Source organism: Cydia pomonella, unplaced genomic scaffold, assembly GCF_033807575.1.
Source record: "Cydia pomonella isolate Wapato2018A unplaced genomic scaffold, ilCydPomo1 PGA_scaffold_208, whole genome shotgun sequence".
NCBI classification, from domain to species: domain Eukaryota; kingdom Metazoa; phylum Arthropoda; class Insecta; order Lepidoptera; family Tortricidae; genus Cydia; species Cydia pomonella.
The window spans coordinates 244,990-267,602 of NW_026907848.1; the positions used below are offsets into that span (position 1 = coordinate 244,990).

A 22,613-nucleotide genomic window follows, 5' to 3' on the forward strand; every position below is an offset into this window, starting at 1 on the left:
CCAATAAAAATACTTATTTTACAGCAATCTGCCTGTCAAGTCTCATTTCAACAATCTAGCATAAAATCTAGCCGAGCATGTCGGTTTCGAGTGCGATTTACATTTAAATCGATTGTCGAACTATCGAGCCTTCCAGACCACAATTAATCCCTGCACGAGAACTAGTTCAACTCGACACATATGTCTTCACTAATTGAATTGTAACTTCCCAGCGTATAATTTGAAACATGTGGAGTTCGCATTTTCCAGGTAAACTGGATTTATGTTACTGAACAAATTACTGCTTATTTGATTTCCAAATGTTCGTCTCGATTGCGTGGAAGTTCTCCAGTATAAGCTGATCCCGATATTTGTAACAAGTAATGGTAAGTAACAGTCTGTGGCAGTCTTTTACTGGTTGTGGCGAAGTCGTAGTTGTTTTAACAGCGGAGTAGGTATTCGGCGGTGTTAACTGTCTCTGAGTTGGTTTTATGGCGCGGGAAATGTAGTGCAGATGCAGACGCAATTATTTACATTTTGTTACCAGTTGAGAATAAAAATATACTTTTATAAATATTTAAATACGACATAGATGAGTTCATAGAAACAAACCGGTTTACGTTAACTCTTTTAAATGTGTTTCGGGACGTATATAATTCTAGACCAAAATAATCTACCCTACAAGTTCTCATCGGTAAATTTTAAGGAGAAATCACATAGCAGGTACACTAATTGTAGTCAATAACGCGTTTTTCGCTTTGTGTCCGTCGAGCGGGTCGCTAGCAGTGAATGTGTTAAGAGCCCATCAACGTGCTCACTAGCGCCACTGGAAAATAATTGTGATTGTTTAAATTTAACGATAGCTATTTAAAAATGGGTACTTAAATACAAAATACAGTACGTAGCTTTTGTATTTAAGTACTTTTTGAATACATCAAACTTTTATGTCGCTGGATTCGTCGATCTATGAACTCAAAACAAAAACGGCCGTTTTAACTTTTGACGCCTAGATTGACAAATCCAGCAACGTATAAACTATTATGATGTATTTAAAAGTACGTAGCGGCCCCCTTTTTTTAAATATTTATCGTTAAATTTATAAAGTTACAATTATTTAGCAGTGGCCACGGTAGGTAGTGACCACGTTGATGGGCTCTTAAGTAAAGTTTCGCTATGTCGCTCGTTTTCACCGGATTTCCGTGTTGACGCAAGTCACGTGATGGTGACCAGCTTGTCGACAGCTATATTATATTATGCAAAGTCGAGCGACATTGCTTGGCACACGCTCACTATAGTCCCTATCACTTTTCGCGGAAGATTTAATCCTCTAGCTGCACTCTATCTTTGCGCGACTTCGTTACGAGCTCTACGGCGTACATAGAGGTACAATAAGTATAGAGATGAAATGGCAGAGCCGGCAGATGACTCAAAGAGATGCTCTTATGGAACTTTCTGTAGGAGTATTAGCAGAGAAAGCGCTATAATTGTTTGTCTCTGTCACAGTATCATTTTTTTTATTCCCCACCGTAAATTGTAGTATGCCAATGTCTGTCTGACTTTGGCATCGTAGCTCTCCAACGGATGGACCGATTTCGATGCGGTTTTATAATATACGTGGAAGCGAGTTTCCTTGAGGTGGTTCTTAGCTATGTTTGATCGAAATCAATTCAGCTGTTTGAAGAGTATTAGCTTTTTCCCAAAATGATGTAAGGCATTTTTGGCATGAAATGGACTTTTTTGCCATATAGCGTAGAGGTGTTTTACATTTTCAATTTAATAGTTATAATAGTAATCGCTTACAGAAGTGCGACGAAAACTTTATACACGGTGCTTACGAGACCCCGAAAGATTTTAACCAGGCATTTCTTAGACCAATAGAAGGAAAAAATATCATATGAGTTTAGGTCAATTTCGCCAAAAAAATTGTTACGCTCCGTGTGCTGAGGGCCTAACGCCACTGTTGACCGGTTATTACAATCAGAATACGCCTCCAGTATGCTTAAGTCTGCGCTCTCGGATTATGTATTGTAACTACTTAGGTATGTTCAACACAATATTTTATTGTTATGAATGAATAAAGAATATGTGAGGTTATATGTTATACATACGTAGGGCTGGTCTTTCCAAGAGCTTTGGCTCGCTCGCCCAAACATTTCTCCTAGTAGAATCAATAGGCAACCGTCAACCAATAATATTTTATGAAAAAGGCCAGATACTGTGAATTATATTTTCTAAGCTTTTAACTTTACATGATTTCTGATATTGCTGGCGTGAGTGGCGTGTAAGTCACTACGTCATATAGTCTGCAATCAATCATCACGGCTAGCAGCTACGATTCACAATGCTTACCGACGTATTTGTAAGAGAACCACTATAAGACCTTTGATTACACGTTTTAGTTACGACAGCAAGGCACAGTCTTAGGGTGGCATTGATGGGGATTTGACACAAACTTACAGGCGCGTACTGAACATATTGGTGAAAAGCTATACAAAATTGTCACAATTGAAAAGTGTACGCAATTGATGATGGGTGGATCAGCTTGATGTACGAGGTGATCTGTAATCTGATGAATTGTTTGAAAAGGTTATTAGAGCTAATCTAAATTATTGACTGAAGTCATAACTAATGAGTATTTTTAGGGTTCCGTACCAAATGGTAAAAAGGAACGAAACCTCACTTACAGTGCGACTCTTGTCTGTCTGTATGTTATAACATTTTAAACTCCCGCGTTTTGTACAAATTTTTAATGATATTAACGGGTCTATCGCGATATAAATTATTATTTTTACCATAAATCCGACGTTTCTGCTGGGTCGCACCAGCTCGGTCACGGAAGGCTGACGTCCCAGCAAAATGTCAAGGGAAATATTGGTAAACAACACTAAACCACCCATAATTTGTCTACGGCACGGCACACAACAGTAACACTATCCGCCCACTGGTCCGGTCCGTTGGGTTGGTCAGATCTGGTGCAACCCAGTAGAAATGTCGGATTTAAGGTAAAAATAATGAATTCATATCGCTATAAGTCCGTTAATATTAAAATATCTGTATGTTTTTCTTAAATCTATCAAAATCAATGATTCTCCTCGTAAAAAATATTTAGGACACTTCTTGTGTACCTGTTCTACATTGCAACAACATCAATATGCGAAGAGCGTTTGATGTGTTGACTTAAAGTTCAGTAGAAAGTAGAAAAAAATAGGAAAATGTCGGGAATTTCTTAAATTTTAGCATGGAGTATGAAAATTGTTTTCATTTTTGTACAATAAAGTGTTTTACTACTACTACTAAAATTGAAAATTTCCAATAAGTTGGAAAAACTCCGGGCACTGACACGAAATAAAAAATAAAATAAAATCTTGTGAGTGCCCGGAGTTTTTTCAACTTATTGGAAATTTTCCGCAACTTGTACTTTGTAAGTACTCGTGGAGGAACTAATGCAGTGTTTTGATTAAAGTTAAAGAAAATTTGTTTTTCCGCGATACCGAATATTCCCTATTATTCTTGTTACACCTTGTATGATAACATTGTACTGTACGTAATAAAACGAATAAATGTGAACTTTCGTGAGACCATCTTATTTGACATAAGTGGAATAACTAACGTGGCCTAGGCAGTTATCCCCATAGCCAGCAACGAGTTTAAAATCATTCGGTGCTGTAACTATTCAGCGCTTTTCTCTATTCTCGGTAATTCGGCCGGATTCGTAGGTGATTTATGTGTTATAAACATAATCGGCAATCGGCAGTAAATAGCAGAATGCTCAATGCTGCTTATTGTACCAATGCTATATTTAAACTTTAAAACGCCGCACTATAAATTGAGTAGAATAACAAAGTTGGGCGATATTAATTTCAAGTTTTGAGTTCTGAAGCCAGTAGCAAGCCCTTTTTACTCTTTTTCAACTGTCCGTCTGACCGACCGTCCATCTTTCTGCCCGTCCGTCCGTATGTAAATGGAACTTTACCCAGGTACTCGGAAACAACAAGCCGTAATATGGATAAAAATTAAATTTAAAACATAAGCGTTATAAACATAGCGATAACACGGCACCCGAAAGAGTGTAAGTAATAAAGTTACAAGTCTGTTTCCTCGCAAGTGTATCGGAAAACCTTTTATGAAACATGTGCGCATTGATAACACAATCTCAGCAAAAAACTCTGGCTTATTAGCTACCTAGCCTTTATTAACACCAAAGTGGAGGACCCGCGCGAAATCGCGTTTTCATACAAACGTAGTCCTCATTTTCCTCTCTGGATATTCACATTATTGAAAATATTTTGACATAATTTGTTGTATATCAACCACAGCTATGCCCCTACGTTAGATTTTTTTGGAATTTTTAATTATTATGAGAGTTTGGAGCATTTAAATATTTGTATGAAAAACTGTTTTTCGCTCCTAGTTTTAACAATAATCAAAATCGAATGAATTCAAACGTAGGAGCATAGCTATGGTTAATATACATCAAATTATCTAAGAATATTTTCCATAATGTCAATATCCAGGGAGGAAAATGGGGACTACGTTTGTATGAAGAAGCGGCCGTTCCCTTTTCCCGTCCCCAGTTATGAGTAAGATTATCCCTAAATATTATTTAGGTATTTATTTATTTCAACCATTTAATACTGCCTCGGGTGCAGTGACCAACATAGCACGTTAGCACGCGTGTGTCATTATGTTCTATTAAAATAATTACAAAAACACTAAGAAACGTACTACTTAAGGAACGAATGAATCATTGTTTTGAATATCGGGCATAACCCAGTTATCTGGACATCGTCAATACTTTTACCAAACAGGCGGGAACGCCAGTTGTGTAACGTGCTTAAGGGAGATTCCTTTAAGAGGCTGCAGGAAGCTCGGCCGAATTTCACCTTCCCATACAAACGGAGTTTCGTTCTCATTTCAAAACTACGTGTTGGATTTTAATGAAACTTTGCACATACAATAACATGAGGTATATCTATGCCTGTAGTTAGTTTATATAGGTCCAGCTTATAAAACAAATGAAATATAGCAAAAACAAGTTTTGTATCTAAACCTTAAATTCGCTGTATTTTTACAAGCTATTATTACCTATGTATGTAATATCTATGTTTGTACAGTCGCCATCAGATATATCTGAGCCGCTGAGGTGCTCAAAAATATCTAAATACGCACTCTAGCGCCTTGACAATAGAGACAAAAAAGTAACAGTGGACCGACGCCTTTGATGTTTGCGTAAATGCTGACCCCGCACAAGAACATAGTAGGGGTTTCACAGACTTACACAACTGCCCAAAAGGACAGCTAGATAAAACAATATGGGCGGCCCGGTAAGTATTACCGAGCTACTAACAATGGCGATGTATGCAGCTCGGGTGCGCGCGCATTTGCATGCATATGTAAGTCGGGTGACAATGCAATATTATGGTACCATCGAGCTGATCTGATGATGGAGACAGGAAGTGGCCATAGGATCATTAGGAACTCTGTGATAAAATAATGCAAACTGAGGTTGGGGTTGTTAGAATTGTCTCGATGAGTTTTACTCGCCCGTGGATGGAAAAGTACAGTCAGCGATAAAAGCAAGTATCAAAAATGCAATTTTTGCCAAAAACTTTTTAAACTATGGTATCTGAAGCTACATAGACGAATTACAGGCATAGATATAATACCTTATCCTATTGCAAGTTTCCGAGCAATCTAGTTTGTCGTTTTAAAATGAGATCGAGCGTAACTACGTTTGTATGGAGAACCGAGCCTGCTGCGGACTCATAAGTTTCAAACTATGTAATTTTGCTTGAGCTGATAAACATCTAGGTCTATTAGTTGGTATACATCATCAGGAATTTTATAACGTATTTTTTTCTTGTGTCAATATTACTGCAAGTACATAATAACTAGTGGCCCTTTGAGCTGTTATGTTAAAACTGGAAAAATGTTTGGCTCCGCCATTTTGAAAAAAATCCAAAAACAGAATCGACAAAAAGTTCTACTTATTTAATCGTCGAACCTGCTCACAAAATTTCACGAAAATCGATCCGGACTTGCGACTTGTAGAGGAGAACATCCGGAAATACGAAAGCATTTTTACTCAAGCTGAACCGGACACCTTCGCTAAGGCTCGATCTATTATTACATAACTTCATACGTACGTACAGCAATAAGTTACTATATTTATGTGATCTGTTTAAAATAACTTTAGGACCCTATAATTATGAGACTGATGTCAGTCGAACAGTCTAACAAAACCTGATGAAGACTTTTAGAATTTAAACTTACATTAAACTTACATTTTGATATAAAAAAAGATGTAATTTCCCGCGTACATAACGCTATGTCTGTCGATAATTGGTCGTATATACATGTATTGGAGTGATCGAGACGCACGAGCGAATGGTGACAAAATGAAATCATTTTGAAGTCATTCATAATGTAAGTATTGACTTAGAATCATTATAACTATTTTCATTTGTTCGGGACTTATGATGGGCCCTTGAAGTGCATATGTTTATACGTGTTTCTTCATTAGATTGAAGATGGAAAGTAATATCGATACATTTGTGATACCTTTTTAATATGCAAAAAGCACATTCTTCAATATACCCCTGCATTATCAAGCGCGTTAGTTAACTACAGAGTGGCCCAAAAATACGTCGATAAAGAATTTTGGCTGCTGCATATTGTTGATAATTGGCTACTTGACAGTTTTTTTGTAATTTTGATTTCTCTGAGGATCAAATATCTATATAGGAAACACAAAGATCAGAAATGAGAGTTAGTCTGACGCTCGCACTCGACGATTGAAACGCCCCTAACAAAATGATATTGTAATGTGACGTCCCATTAGGTACATTAGTTTGTCCTAAATGTATGGAAGATCAAGATAATTGCTAAAATATTGCGTATGTGTATAGTTGTCATACACTTTATTTTTTAATAAAATGAAAGGAATCGAATGGTATCATTTTCTTTTTTCTTTTCGAAAGTAAAATTATATATATCTTTTTTGAGACTTTGGAGCCTTGTATTTTTTATAATCTAATAATGATATAAATTCCCCTTTTTTTAAAATGGATGTCTCATTTTCTATCCATTTAGCTAAATTTTGTTATAATATTCAACATGTGTCAATTTTCACAAGTTTATGTATCAAACTATCAAAGCTAAAGTAGGATATATTGAAGATAGTTAGTTTCTTGCCTTTAATAACTTTAGTTTTAAATTTTAAGGCCATGTTGTAAAAGACATCTAAATATGAAAAAAAAATCTTTGTATAAACGTTATTTAAATATTTTTGTAGCTGACTGTACCTGCTTGTTTGGCAGTAAATCTGAGAGAGCTCGCATTATTACAATCCGGACATGAATGTTTTACCCCTGTACGTGTCTGTTAAGTATCTTCATTATGTATTCCGCTCGGCCGTACCGTAGCCCATAATTTAAGAAAACGAAGGAATAAAGCGCTTGGCCAAGTATCTCCGTTACGTAATTTGCCCCAGCGGCGGCGTAATGAGGGATAGATGGGCCGGAACAACTTCACGGCTGGACGCGCAGTGCAATCATTATCACAAAGTTTTTGGGGATTAAATATCTTACAAATTAGCAAATTGAACTTCAATTTGCTTTTATGTAGACATTGGCTGTTGTTTAAATATTAAAGTAGCTAAACAAAATGAACGATTATCCACCATTTGTTTGTTAAATTGGATCCTTTATTCAAACAAACCAAGGTGTTTTATTCAAGGTGTTTTATTCAACGAATTCAACTTGTCTAAAAGTGAATTATTTAAAACTGGGATCATCAATGTAGAATTGATTCCTAAATATTATAGAATCTATAACATATGTATGTATGTATAATGTTAATGTATATCGGTGTTAAAACATATTCATGTCAGTACAAAAGAAAAAATAATAAAATATAAAATAAAAATAAAAACAATTATAACTTAAGAGTCCTTATTCCTACAGACGAGCGTATTTTGTAAAATGCTTCCTTTTTCATTCAAGATTACGACGTAACTATTAGTATTTATTCAAAAACTGATAACGTACTTAAATAATCGTTTCCTAAACTAGCGGCTCCAACAGTTCAAATTTTCATTTTCTCTTTTAAACCTCTTTTTTAATGAGGTTTTTTGGGAGTCTTTTCCAAATTTTGCAGTGAGATGTGGCGTTTCGGTTCTCAATTTTGCTATAAACAAGAATCATTTGGTACATGAATGACTACAATTTGATTCAACATATCTCGTACGAGGGGCTGGAATGATTAACAATCGAAGCTTCATTTGAAAAAACTGATAAAATACCTTCCGAGTTTTCTTCATTTTTTTGGCGAAAACAGGGTTTTATTATATTTTATTTCCGCAAATTGTACGCATATTTTGCTTTAATAATAATATTATAGCAAACTGTAACTTTATGTTAACCTATAAAAAAAAAATCGTAACTATGGGACCTACATTGCCGTAAATTTATATTTTTTTTAAACACGTATAAATCACGCAGCAGCGACGCCCCGCTCTCAGTCCGCGCGGAGCGCGCTTAGAGGACGGACCTGTGCTCGATTGTCAGGCATTCGTTGCGATCGTAATCAGCTACGGAGTTCCGAGAAGTGCTATATACAGCGATTAGAAAATCTTAATAAAAGTTCATTTTTTACAGTATGCCTAACAGACTCGCTTATTTATGGATTTTCAGTGTTACTTTTTTTTTAATACTAAGTCGGTGGCAAACAAGCGTACGGCCCGCATATGTACGCCTGCAACTCCAGAGGAGTTACATGCGCGTTGCCGACCCTAACCCCCTCCCGCCCCTCGTTGAGCTCTGGCAACCTTACTCACCGGCAGGAACACAACACTATGAGTAAGGTCTAGTGTTATTTGGCTGCGATTTTCTGAAAAACGCATTTTCATTTGAAATTACGTTAGGGTTTGCATTATTATTTTTGACCCGGATGAAGTCCAAGTTCTCATGATGGAGTCAGGAGTTGGTCACCAGAACTCCTAATCTACTCATTATAATCCCATCGTGTTTGGGCTCAAAAGATTTGCCCTGACGAACACCATCGATCTAGATGAGGTCCAGGGTCTCATGATGGAATCAGGAGTTGGTCACTAGAACTCCTATTCTACTCATTATAATTCCATCGTGTTTGGGCTCAAAAGATTTGCCCTGATGAGCACCATCGATCTAGATGAGGTCCAGGGTCTCATGATGGAGTCAGGAGTTGGTCACCAGAACTCCTACTCTACTCATCATAACTCCATCGTGTTTGGGCTCAATAGAGTTGCCCTGACGAGCACCTTCAATCTAGATGAGGTCCAGGGTCTCATGATGGAGTCAGGAGCTGGTCACCAGAACTCCTAATCTACTCATCATAACTCCATCGTGTTTGGGTTCAATAGAGTTGCCCTGACGAGCACCATCAATCTAGATGAGGTCCAGGGTCTCATGATGGAGTCAGGAGTTGGTCACCAGAACTCCTAAACTACTCATCATAACCTCATCGTGTTCGGGCTCAATAGATTTGCCCTGACGAGCATCATCAATCTAGATAAAGTCCAGGGTCTCATGATGGAGTCAGGAGTTGGTCACTAGAACTCCTAATCTACTCATTATAATTCCAACGTGTTTGGGCTCAAAAGATTTGCCCTGATGAGCACCATCGATCTAGATGAGGTCCAGGGTCTCATGATGGAGTCAGGAGTTGGTCACCAGAACTCCTACTCTACTCATCATAACTCCATCGTGTTTGGGCTCAATAGAGTTGCCCTGACGAGCACCTTCAATCTAGATGAGGTCCAGGGTCTCATGATGGAGTCAGGAGCTGGTCACCAGAACTCCTAATCTACTCATCATAACTCCATCGTGTTTGGGTTCAATAGAGTTGCCCTGACGAGCACCATCAATCTAGATGAGGTCCAGGGTCTCATGATGGAGTCAGGAGCTGGTTACCAGAACTCCTAATCTACTCATCATAACTCCATCGTGTTTGGGCTCAATAGATTTGCCCTGATGAACACCATCGATCTAGATGAGGCCCAGGGTCTCATGATGGAGTCAGGAGTTGGTCACCAGAACTCCTAATCTACTCATCATAACCTCATCGTGTTCGGGCTCAATAGATTTGCCCTGACGAGCATCATCAATCTAGATAAAGTCCAGGGTCTCATGATGGAGTCAGGAGTTGGTCACTAGAACTCCTAATCTACTCATTATAATTCCAACGTGTTTGGGCTCAAAAGATTTGCCCTGATGAGCACCATCGATCTAGATGAGGTCCAGGGTCTCATGATGGAGTCAGGAGTTGGTCACCAGAACTCCTAATCTACTCATCATAACTCCATCGTGTTTGGGCTCAATAGATTTGCCCTGATGAACACCATCGATCTAGATGAGGTCCAGGGTCTCATGATGGAGTCAGGAGTTGGTCACCAGAACTCCTAAACTACTCATCATAACCTCATCGTGTTTGGGCTCAATAGATTTGCCCTGACGAGCATCATCAATCTAGATAAAGTCCAGGGTCTCATGATGGAGTCAGGAGTTGGTCACTAGAACTCCTAATCTACTCATTATAATTCCAACGTGTTTGGGCTCAAAAGATTTGCCCTGACGAGCACCATCGATCTAGATGAGGTCCAGGGTCTCATGATGGAGTCAGGAGTTGGTCACCAGAACTCCTAATCTACTCATCATAACTCCATCGTGTATGGGCTCAATAGAGTTGCCCTGACGAGCACCCTCAATCTAGATCAGGTCCAGGGTCTCATGATGGACTCAGGAGTTGATCACCAGAACTCCTAGTCTATTCATCATAACTCCATCGTGTTTGGGCTCAAAAGATTTGCCCTGACGAGTACCATCGATCTAGATTAAGTCGAGGGTCTCATGATGGACTCAGTAGTTGGTCACCAGAACTCCTAATCTATTCATCATAATGGTAATTTGATGGTGCTTGTCGGAGTAAATCTATTGAGCCCAAACACGATGGAGTTATGATAAATAGATTACGAGTTCTGGTGACCAACTCCTGACTCCATCATGAGACCCTGGACTTCATCTAGATCGATGGTACTCGTCAGGGCAAATCTTTTGAGCCCAAACACGATGGAATTATAATGAGTACATTAGGAGTTCTAGTGACCAACTCCTGACTCCATCATGAGACCCTGAACATCATCTAGATTGATGGTGCTCGTGAGGGCAATTATTGAGCCCAAACACGATGGAGTTATGATGAGTAGATTAGGAATTATGGTGACCAACTCCTGACTCCATCATGAGACCCTGGACTTCATCTAGATCGATGGTACTCGTCAGGGCAAATCTTTTGAGCCCAAACACGATGGAATTATAATGAGTAGATTAGGAGTTCTGGTGACCAACTCCTGACTTCATCTAGATCGATGGTACTAGTCAGGGCAAATCTTTTGAGCCCAAACACGATGGAATTATAATGAATAGATTAGGAGTTCTAGTGACAAACTCCTGACTCCATCATGAGACCCTGAACATCATCTAGATTGATGGTGCTCGTGAGGGCAAATCTATTGAGCCCAAACACGATGGAGTTATGATGAGTAGATTAGGAATTATGGTGACCAACTCCTGACTCCATCATGAGACCCTGGACTTCATCTAGATCGATGGTACTCGTCAGGGCAAATCTTTTGAGCCCAAACACGATGGAATTATAATGAGTAGATTAGGAGTTCTGGTGACCAACTCCTGACTCCACCATGAGACCCTGGACTTCATTTAGATCGATGGTACTCGTCAGGGCAAATCTATTGAGCTCGAATACGATGGAATTATAATGAGTAGATTAGGAGTTCTAGTGACCTACTCCTGACTCCATCATGAGACCCTGGACTTCATCTAGATTGATGGTGCTCATCAGGGTAAATCTATTGAGCCCAAACTCGATGGAGTTATGATGAGTAGATTAGGAGTTCTGGGGAGTTCTGGTGACCAACTCCTGACTCCGTCATGAGACCCTGGACCTCATCTAGATCGATGGTGTTCGTCAGGGCAAATCTTTTGAGCCCAAGCACGATGGAATTATAATGAGTAGATTAGGAGTTCTGGTGACCAACTCCTGACTCCATCATAAGAACCTGGATGGACTTCATTCGGGTCAAAAATAATAATACAAACCCTAACGTGATTTCAAATAACACTGAAACTCTATAGCACTAATGTGCGCAAGCGATTGGCATCTTGACTACGCAGCATGGGTGCGTAGCCACCATGCCAATCGATACGACAACGAAACACTATCTGTCTCTCTCTCGTACTAATATGCACAAACGATTGGCATCTTGGCTGGGCAGCATGGGTGCGTAGCCAACATGCCAAACGTTTACGATACGACAAGGAAACACTATCTGTCTCTCTGTCGCACTAATATGCGCAATCGATTGGCTTCTTGGCTAGGTATCATGGGTGCGTAGCCAACATGCCAATCGTTTACGATACGACGACGAAACACTACTCTCTCTCTATCGCACTAATATACGCAAACGATTGGTATTTTGGCTAGGCACTAAGCAAGTGTGTGGCCAACATGCCAATCGTTTACGATACGACAACGAAACACTATCTGTCTCTCTATCGCACTAATATACTTTATTTATACCTGCAGTCATTTAGTAACTTCTTCATTTTCCATTGGTGTGAAAGAGACAGAATAAAGAGCAAGGGTTATAGTACACTCTGTAGTCTGTACACTTAGTAGTAGTGTACATAAAAAAAAAAACTACTGTGCATATACAATAAAATAAAGAGTGCCCATATGATATCATATGACACTAAAATTAATGTTGCTTGAAATTATATTGAAAACTATCAAGATTATTCTAGTCTGCATTGAAACGCGCGTCGCGTTGCCGGCGCTCGCGTACCGAGCGCCAACGCCATCTATCGAGGGTTATTTCGTGAAATCGGAGAACGCTCCAAGGATTAAGGGCTCTTAAGGCTAGCTTTAGGCTAGTCAATAAGTCCCCCCCGAGCTGTCCCCGGCGCAAAGGTACCCATCACACTAGCATGTATAATTTCATAAACTTGCTACGTATTTCTGGTGTATTGAGTGAGTGCCTTCTCGGAAAGTATTATGATTTTTGATTGGATCGGTTCTAAGTATCAATTAATGTTGATTGCCATTTTTTGTATTAATTATTTAAATTCATGTAAAATCATCGACACATGAATAATAATATAAGTTGTTTTAGTGTTCACTGTCGGTTTCATGTACCTTGCACCAAAATAAATCTCCTACCTAGTACACATGTCTCTTTGAAGATCATTTTACTGGGTAGTTCACCTACCGTCAAATGAATGTTTTCTTTGTTTAGAGTTTAGATCTTATATTTGTTTTAAAGAACGGGTCGTTAATCGTTAACGAATATTTTATGCGTCCGTAGCACTGTTTCATGAATGTCTCGTAAATTTTACGCGTTCTGTCGTTAAAATAGTATTTGATAGATCCGCACTTACTCGCGCCCATAAAATTCCGATATCCATAAAGTTATCGGCCACAGAAATTACACTTAGTTTTTTTCTCTTAGACGTTGATTCCTGTAGCTTGCAGAAGTAGCCCAACGGGGGCAGCGGGGGCGTGGGTGTGGGGGCAATAGAAAAGAATAGTGGGTTCACCCGCCCCCCTACTATACATAAGTATAGACGTCTCATCTCTGAATTGTGAAATGAATACATTTAACCTTACGAGCCAGCGAAGCATCTGGAAAGGCGGAACAGTGCCTAAAGATAGCTGACCCGCCCGCCTTAATTGGAAGTGCTTGTAGGAATGAAGGTATTAACCCGGAAACGAAAATATACTTGATAGGTACTTGAAGAAAGGCTCCCGATGTTCAATATGTTAGTCGTACTTTAAAGATATTTAAAAAAATTTCAATTATTTCTTGAAAATTTCAAGAATGACAGTTTTAGTCTTACCTAATTTAATCTACGATGGTAAAGTATATAATAGTCAATGACACAAACATGCGGTTTAATAATATATGGCTCACATTTGGTGCAATTGTAGTGTATTGTGTGTGCCACGAAGCGCAGTTAACACGTTGTTCTACTATGGTACAGGTAGTTTTGCAGTGTTTGCCCTTGTTAAAGTAATTATGTTTAGTAATCCTCTAGGAATATCTAGTCAAGGTACTACGGTCATTAGGTAAGTGGTTCTAGTTAAGGTATGTTAGGTACAGTATTTTTAGGGATAGAAATTATGCTGTAAAGTCGTAATTACAGTTGTAAAGAGGAAAAAGTGGCAAAGGAAGCGTTTCGGAAGTGTGACCTACCGGTGTGGGGCATTAAGCATGTGGGCATTGGTGTAGTGCTGGTCTGGTCTACAGTGTGAGACACCTTGCGCTGCGCGTACTGCGCGTCCTTGGGCTCCCAGAAGAACACGTAGTAGAGGGAGAGCATGATGGCGGCGAGGGAGACGCAGAAGACGTAGATGATGACGGTGAGCACGCGCACGCTCTTCTTGTCGCGCTTGCGTTCGTAGAGCGCGTCGAGCACGAGCTCGTGGCCGGCGCCCGCGCCCGCGCCGAGCCGCACGGACCCGCCGGTCGACCGCATGCTCCCCGTAGCGAACGACTTGCTCGACATGTTGGACGCCCGCCCAGCACCGATGCACCGCCGCACTGCTGGCCGCCCGCGCTGAATCCAGGTAAATGGGGCACGCTTATCGAATGGCCCAGTTGGCCCGCTGCGCGGCCGAGTCGCGTCGCGCGGGTCACGCTCGTGTCTGCTGCTTGACACCTCCTGAGGCGGACTGCTTCATTATTCCCGCCGCTCCGGACTTCATTTGTTTATCCTTTAATTTCACGCACGGTACATGCGAATCTATTCCAGTTGGGCTGACGTAGTCGCACGATCGTGATTCGTCTGTCATGAAGCCGCCTCTGAGTTTACATTGTTTCGGGTTAATGAGCTATTATGTTTTTATTCAGCTCTTTTAAATTTTTGAATATTCCGGAAACAGTACAAGTCCAGTGTAAGTATCACAGTGAGTATATGCACGATAACACAGAACAGTTATTGTGTGGTTTGAAAGGGGTCGCGGCAGGTGTTATTTGTGTCGAGAGCGGGTCGAGCTATAACAATACGCTAACGAAGTTAATTCAGAAGAGGTCGTTCGTTGTTATGACAGCGAGTGTCGGCGGCACAGCGGTGACAGGAGCGGCGCGTCGCCGGGAGCGCTATCCGTGTAATACTGTTTCCTACCGAGAGTAGGCGAGCATTCAGCACCTTTAACCAGTATAACTGTATCCTTGAGGTCCTTGACATCTATGCTTAATCAAAAATCCCGCCTATTTTGGTTGTCCTTAGGCGAACGTACGCCTGTGCCCGTAAACGAGTGGGAACACGGCCTGGGGAGGCGCGCGCCGCCGCCTCGACGTCCGTTGTTCCTCGTCGGCGCCGTCACGCTGCCCGGATCAATAAACATTTCGCGAATAATTTGCACTTTGCAATCATTAATTCCATGCCCTCCTTTTTTTCCCTCAAGATTTAAGTTCGTGCACACGTTACGCCAAAAGAGTCGCTCGTTAGGTCTTTTTTATTTTAAAAGTTTTTGATTAATAGCCATAACTATCAACAGCGGAAAACCATGTATGTAAAATAAGTACAGCATGGATATAAATGAATGAAATATATATAAATTGGAATACCAAGATCTCGCACCTTTAGTGCAAGATTGATATTGCACGTAAAATCGTGCGCGATCTCGCAAGATTTGTAAGAGTGCTCAGCTATACATTCCATGATTTGCATGACATAATTTTCCTAATACAAAACCAGTATCTCTACGGCACTTCGAGGGTAAGAATTGAAGACACCGAATCAGGCCATCGTGGAGTCAGACAGTGTGTATTCTCTTGCTACAGCTGTTCAATCTCGTAGGCGGACACGTCATGAGAAGGGTCTTGACGGATTGGAATGAAGGCATACGGATAGGCAGGCTCCTCATCAATAATCTACGCTTTGCAGATGAACCTACCATTATAGGCACAAATGAATCTTAACTTGACGTGGTCCTACAAAGGGTACGAAAAAGAGCGAGGTATACGGTCTCCTTATTAAATGATCCGAGACTAAGCTGAAATTTGCGTAAAGGACAGGCCCCTTAAACTGAACTGAAAAACTATCAGATCTGGATACTATTCAGGGTGCGTAGCCAATGTGCCAATCGATTACGCTCCGTAGCGAACGAAACGCAACTGTCTCTGTCGACTCTGTCACAATAATATGGAGGAGTGATAGAGAGAGATGACTACGCTACGCCACGGGGCGTAAACAATTGGCACGTAGGCTAGGCACCCTGGACTTCATTTGCATCAGATCGCTGATTACCGTGAACGGCGATCAGAAGAGCTCAGCTCGCAAAAACCGTAGTAAGGCGGATAGAGAAGATCTGGCGGAACAGAGGAATCAACCAATGCAACCCAAACCAAGCTAATGCGCACCCTTTTCGATATTTCTGTATGGTTTGGAAACCTGGACTCTGAAAGCGAGTACTCGGAGTAGAATTGATGCATTTGAGAAGTGGTATAGGCGCAAGATGCTAGGGATTCCATGGACGGAGCGTAGCGTCAATCCTGACGGAATTTAAAGTCTAGTGCCATTTATCAACCATGTTATATGTAATTATGCATTAGAAATCGTAGCTTTGCGAGATCTCGCAAAATACCGAGATGTTGCGAGATTGAACCTCTTGAATCTTGCAAATACTGAGATCAATAAAGCTTTTTGCTGCAAGATTGCACTCCCCACGGCACTCTTCTCTAGGTTTATGAGATTTGCATACCTACTTCTGTAAAGCTTTTTAATATCATCTTAACTTAGGTACTATCGGGGACATTCGCGGTGACCCATCTTAAGGGCGCAAAACTTTTAAACGTTTTGCAGGCGGTGAGGCGATAACTACCTACATACTACATACTGCCTACATAGTAATACCTTTTTTCATGACGATCAAATTCATCAAATACAAAAGGCGGACAAGATGATGACACATAGGTATTTACGCTTCTAATGGAACTCAAAATCTCCTTACACCATTATAAACTGCTCCCTAATCCTTACTAAGTAGATAGTGAAGTAGCTAATAAAGCTACCTACTTACAATTAGGCCCGTATTACAAGGTTAGATCGCAGCGACGTTTGATAAATATTTACCAGCGCCGATATTGGCTATTTCAAACGCGGATTACGATTGTTCTGTAAACGAGACGTCTCTCGGAAAGCCAAGTACCTGCCAGTTAAATGACATTTCATAAACCTTATTGCAACGAGATAAGGTCTACAAATGTTCAATTATGTGTGTTGCTGTTGGTACGGCTCCGATGGGGCCGGGAATTACGGGTAACGAGTTCAATTGATTTGATTTCAGAATTGTATTAGTGTTGCACGTGTAACCCGTATGAATATGAACGGTATGGAAATATGAACAGACAATTCAATCCCACCAACAACATTTTCATGTAAAATGTAGCCAAGACGAGACCATAAGGCTCGCACCGTCAAAAAGATATCAAATCTCTTGAAGAGCCAAGCTTCTAACTCTACAAGGCCTAACTTCACAAACTCTACTAAAATATTCCCCATATAAACATCAACCCCCTTCCCCCACCCCCAACGCCCATTCCCCCCCTTTTCAACCAACCTTACGGGGTGATTTTAGGATTGAAAACTATTCTATATCCTTCCCTATAACAAAAACTAACTACCTATATGCCAATTTTCAACTAAATTGGTTCAGCGGTTATTGATTCCTCATACAAAATTCCACCCCCCTTTTCACCCCCTTAGGGGCAAAAAAAATCAAGTTTTTGAATTTTTTTGTTAGCTTAGCTTAGCCGGCTTGGCTTCCTAGGGCATCAAGAAGTACGCTAAAGGTTTGATGATCATCATCAGTGAGTGAGTGAGTCAGTGATGAAATCGGGGTTTATTAGATATGAATAAAATCGAAAGTATGAGAGCATAAGGCAATTGAAATTTTTTATGTTTAATAAGTCTACTATTGACATTATATCCCGAGAATTTTGTTTATCTGGTATAATCCAAACCCAAATTATGAGGGTTCAAAAAAATGGCGAAGCGCTTCGAGTACAAGGTAGGTAGTGCTCTTGCGCTTCGCTTTGCTCGTCTTGACGGGGGCACTATACAGTGCCCCCAGATTATGTACCTACTACCTACCCACCAACCAACCCATTATAAACTACTCCTTAATCCTTAGGTACTAAGTAGATAGTGAAGTAGCTAATAAAGCTACCTACATGTTCAACCTGATAACCATATCAGGTGGACAAATTGAATTTTATTTATTTATACTACGTCGGTGGCAAACAAGCATACGGCCTGCCTGATGGTAAGCAGTCTCCGTAGCCTATGTACACCTGCAACTCCAGAGGAGTTACATGCGCGTTGCCGACCCTAAGCCCACCCCCCTCGTTGAGCTCTGGCAACCTTACTCACCGGCAGGAACACAACACTATGAGTAGGGTCAAGTGTTATTTGGCTGCGGTTTTCTGTAAGGTGAAGGTACTTCCCCAGTTGGGCTCTGCTCTAGATCTGGAATGACATCTGCTGTGCTGTGCCCTACCACACAAGGCGAGATGACATTCACATTTGGACGTAGTTTAAGGACATATCCGGGTCCAATTTTGGGACTCCTTTGAAGTAAGGAAAATAATAAGTACTTACTCATTTTTCGGGTTTCCAAAGGGTAAAACGAGATCCTATTTCTAAAACTCCGCTGTCCATCTGTGTCTGTCCGTCGGTCACCAGGCTGTATGCCATGCTGTACATATACCATGATAGCTAGACAGTTGAAATTTTCACAGATGATGTATTTCTGTTCCCGCTATAACAACAAATACTAAAACGTACGGAACCCTCGGTGGGCGAGTCCGACTTGCACTTGTCCGGTTTTTTATTTATTCATAATGTGTCGGACGAAGTTCATCTCATATTTAATTTTTTTACGGTTCCAAAACTTCTAAATGCCTTACATTTGATTGATTTAGGTTTGACCATACTGTACTCGTACATATTGAAAGACATTGTTATATATTCGACCTTTTTGCCTACTATTTGTACTTATTTATTTATTACCTGCCTTTATAATAATTCCTTAATTATTCCTAGAACACAAATTCAATTAAATAAATCTAAAGGATGTATTCTCCTAAATTACCTAAGTACATGCTTGGTATTTTACAAGATTATAAAATAATCTTTCAATACGCCGTGCATTATTGTAAAAGCTTCGCGGTGCCCGTCTATTCACCAAACATTATGTGGTGGTAACAGGTACGTGTGCTGAGCTCGTTCTTAATTTATTTACTACCTACGCATCTTTCAGTAGTATCTATTAAATATTTTATTTATAATTTCATGGTATTACACCGTCTCATTTATATTTATACAGAAAACGCCTGAGCCGCAGACCAAATACTATAAGCCCCCACGTAAACTGGTGATGGTGCTCAGTGAAATACCACCCTAAATAGTAACCTAAAAAAAACCCCATCTGATTATGGCAAGAACTAGTATAGCTCAATGGCTAGAACAGCCGATTGCAGATATAAGTAGACGAAAAATAACGCCTGAATCTCGAAATATTTTTGCAAATACTGTCAGTTTACTGTAACGTACTCTACGTTACAGTAAACTGACAGTAACGATTATTTCCCGGTTAACGGAGACCAGACTTAGGTATACTGGGGGCGTAGCCATCATGCCTATCGTTTACGCTCCGTAGCAAAAGAAACGTAACTGTCACTGTCGCACTAATACGGAAGAGTGATAGAGAGACACAAAGCGTTTCGTTTTCGTAGTGTATAAGCGCTAAGCCAATGTCACCTTAGCAAGGTACTCTGGAGGCCAATTCGAACGTACATTTTTGACATAAAAATTAAGTATATCTAAATGCTTTTTTATGACAATCTGACTCCGGTGCGTAGACAAGATGCAAATCGTTCACGCTCCGTAGCGTAGCGTAGTTATCTCTCTCTATAACTTCCAAATTAGTTCGATAGAAACAGTTGCGTTTCGTTCGCTACGGTGTGTTATCGATGCACCCTGCCCGCGTAGCCAACGTGCCTATCGTTTACGGTTCGTGGCGTATCGTAGTAATCTCTCTCTATCACTCTTCCATATTAGTGCGACTGTGACAGTTGCGTTTCATTCGCCACGGAGCGTGAACGATAGGCACGTTGGCTACGCGGGCTGGTCTGTTTACAGCGCATCGGTTCGTAAGCTTTGTGATTTTCTCCCCTAAAAGCTTCCGTTGGCATAGACCCCATCGGAATCCTTCGTGTAATGCGTTCTAAACACGCTCGTTGTTTTATATTAATGAGTTTCTACTTAGTGAAAACGTCGAGGGATTTAACCCTCGTGCTATAATATCTTACAGTAGGCATGTCAGTCAAACACAAATACAACACTCTTATTATACAAAGTTTGAATGTTTTTCCAATTAGAATAGCTCAATTTTAGGCTGTGGTAAAATGCTATAAAAATGTAAAGTAATACAAAAATAAAAAACGCTTCCTTGAAACAAAATGATCGCCTGCAACGATATAGAATAGAAAAGAGAATAGATATCATTTATTCAGACAACACAACATCAATACAAATAACACATATAGCAAATACAAGACATAGATCAACAAAACAGTAAAAACGGAGATGTGAAGCCGAAATGGTCTCCACTCACTCCACTCAGCAATGCAGCTGGAACGACTAGCGTGGTCAACGGCGCTGGATTTATGTGCAGCTAGTGGGGTGTGCGGGACAGCACAGCCGGCCTAGCCAAAGTGACATCGACAACGAAACGCTGTGTGTCTCTCTATCACTCTTCCATATTAGTGCGACAGTGACAGTTGCGTATCCGTATGCGAATCGAAAGATCGCTACGGAGCGTTAGCGATTTGCACGTTGGCTATGCGGCCAGGTACGCCTTATAGGTAATAAATAACAAAGACGGGATGCGGAAAAAGAGGACGGAAGGCTTTTTAGGGTTCCGTAGCCAAATGGCATAAAACGGAACCCTTATAGTTTCGCCATGTCCGTCTGTCTGTCTGTCTGTCTGTCTGTCTGTCTGTCTGTCTGTCTGTCTGTCTGTCTGTCTGTCTGTCTGTCTGTCTGTCTGTCTGTCTGTCTGTCTGTCTGTCTGTCTGTCTGTCTGTCTGTCTGTCTGTCTGTCTGTCTGTCTGTCTGTCTGTCTGTCCGAGGCTTTGCTCCGTGGTCGTTAGTGCTAGAAAGCTGAAATTTGGCATGGATATATAAATCAATAAAGCCGACAAACTCGTACAATAAAATCTAAATTTTTTTTTTTTTTTAGGGTACCCCCTACACGTAAAGTGGGGTATCATTTGAAAGGTCTTTCAAAACTAATATCAAGAAACATTTTTTGATAAAGTGAATATATTCGGAGATAATCGCTCCGAAAGAAAAAAAAATGTGCCCCCCCCCTCTAACTTTTGAACCATAGGTCCAAAAAATATGAAAAAAATCGTGGAAGTAGAGCTTAAGAGAGACATTAAATGAAAACTATAGCGGACATGATCAGTTTAGCTGTTTTTGAGTTATCGCAAAAAGTTTTCCCTTCATAGTAAAAAGACTTACTTTAATTAGGTACTGATTATGCAAATTTGCCTATTTGTTTAACTCGGGTGAAAGGTACCGTTTCATCCCTTGGTTAACAATTTACTATACTTTAAGATCCAGTTTAGCTTATTGTGACGGAAGAGTAACTACGGAACCCTACACTGAGCGTGGCCCGACATGCTCTTGGCCGGTTATTTTTGTATAGTAGCTTCATGCAGCAAAACTTTGTATTTATAATATATAGTAATTACATTTTGCAATGAGGAGGGTAAGTGAATGAGGTAACTTACTGTAAATGAGAGGCTGTCGATTCACGACAGCCGCAGGCTGGAGTCAATTAAAAACTCGAGTTTGCAATATTCTTACCCCCGGAGTAACCATGATTTGCATCACACTTGCGAAAAAAAACTAAATTTTGAGAATTATCTGGAATACTGTGACATTTCAAACAGTCGTCCGCCATATTGTAATTTTTTGACAGGTTAAGTATCGAAGGACCAGACCCATCCGGCATTCAGCCACAATTGAAAATTATGTAAAAATATTTTAAACGGGTATTAAATTTAAATAAGTGTTACACTTATAACCTATTTGGTTCGTATGAATTAGTGACATAATTAAAAAAAGCTGGAGGTAACTCCCGAGGGAGTTAAAGCTTATTTCCACTAGCCATAACTCCCCCGGGAACAATATAAGGTAAGTTGGAGTAAGACTATCACCGGGGCAAGACAACCACTTGTATGGAGTCCTCATACTGTTTGTCTTGCCCCGAGCAAAATAAACTATGACTGTTCCTCTTATCCCACCTTACCTTAGGCCTTTGTCGTTCAGCACACCTGCATGAAACAAGATCTTTATTCAGCGTGATGAAAATTGGATTCTACACACGATTGTGACACGTAGGATTGTGACACGTGCTACGCCGTAGCCCGTAGCATTGTTTACTCTGCGCATAAAATATTAGGTACAGCCGATAACTATTTGTCATAAACAAAAATAATTCCG

At 40.3% G+C, this 22,613-nt stretch overlaps 1 protein-coding gene across 3 annotated transcripts in view; it reads right to left on the bottom strand.

The window, feature by feature from the left end:
• LOC133533865 (putative transmembrane protein INAFM2) overlaps window positions 1–22,613 on the bottom strand; it is a 40,053-nt gene that overhangs the window by 2,961 nt on the left and 14,479 nt on the right. The window contains exon 1 of one of the 3 annotated variants that reach the window (XM_061872939.1): window positions 14,288–15,265. The exons of 1 other annotated variant lie outside the window; for it this stretch is intronic. In XM_061872939.1, the coding sequence (XP_061728923.1) occupies window positions 14,288–14,600 (313 nt within the window). In that variant the 5' untranslated portion in view covers window positions 14,601–15,265. Of the gene's footprint in view, window positions 1–14,287; window positions 15,305–22,613 lie in introns of those variants that run through there. One more of the 3 variants, XM_061872941.1, reaches the window with a different exon arrangement.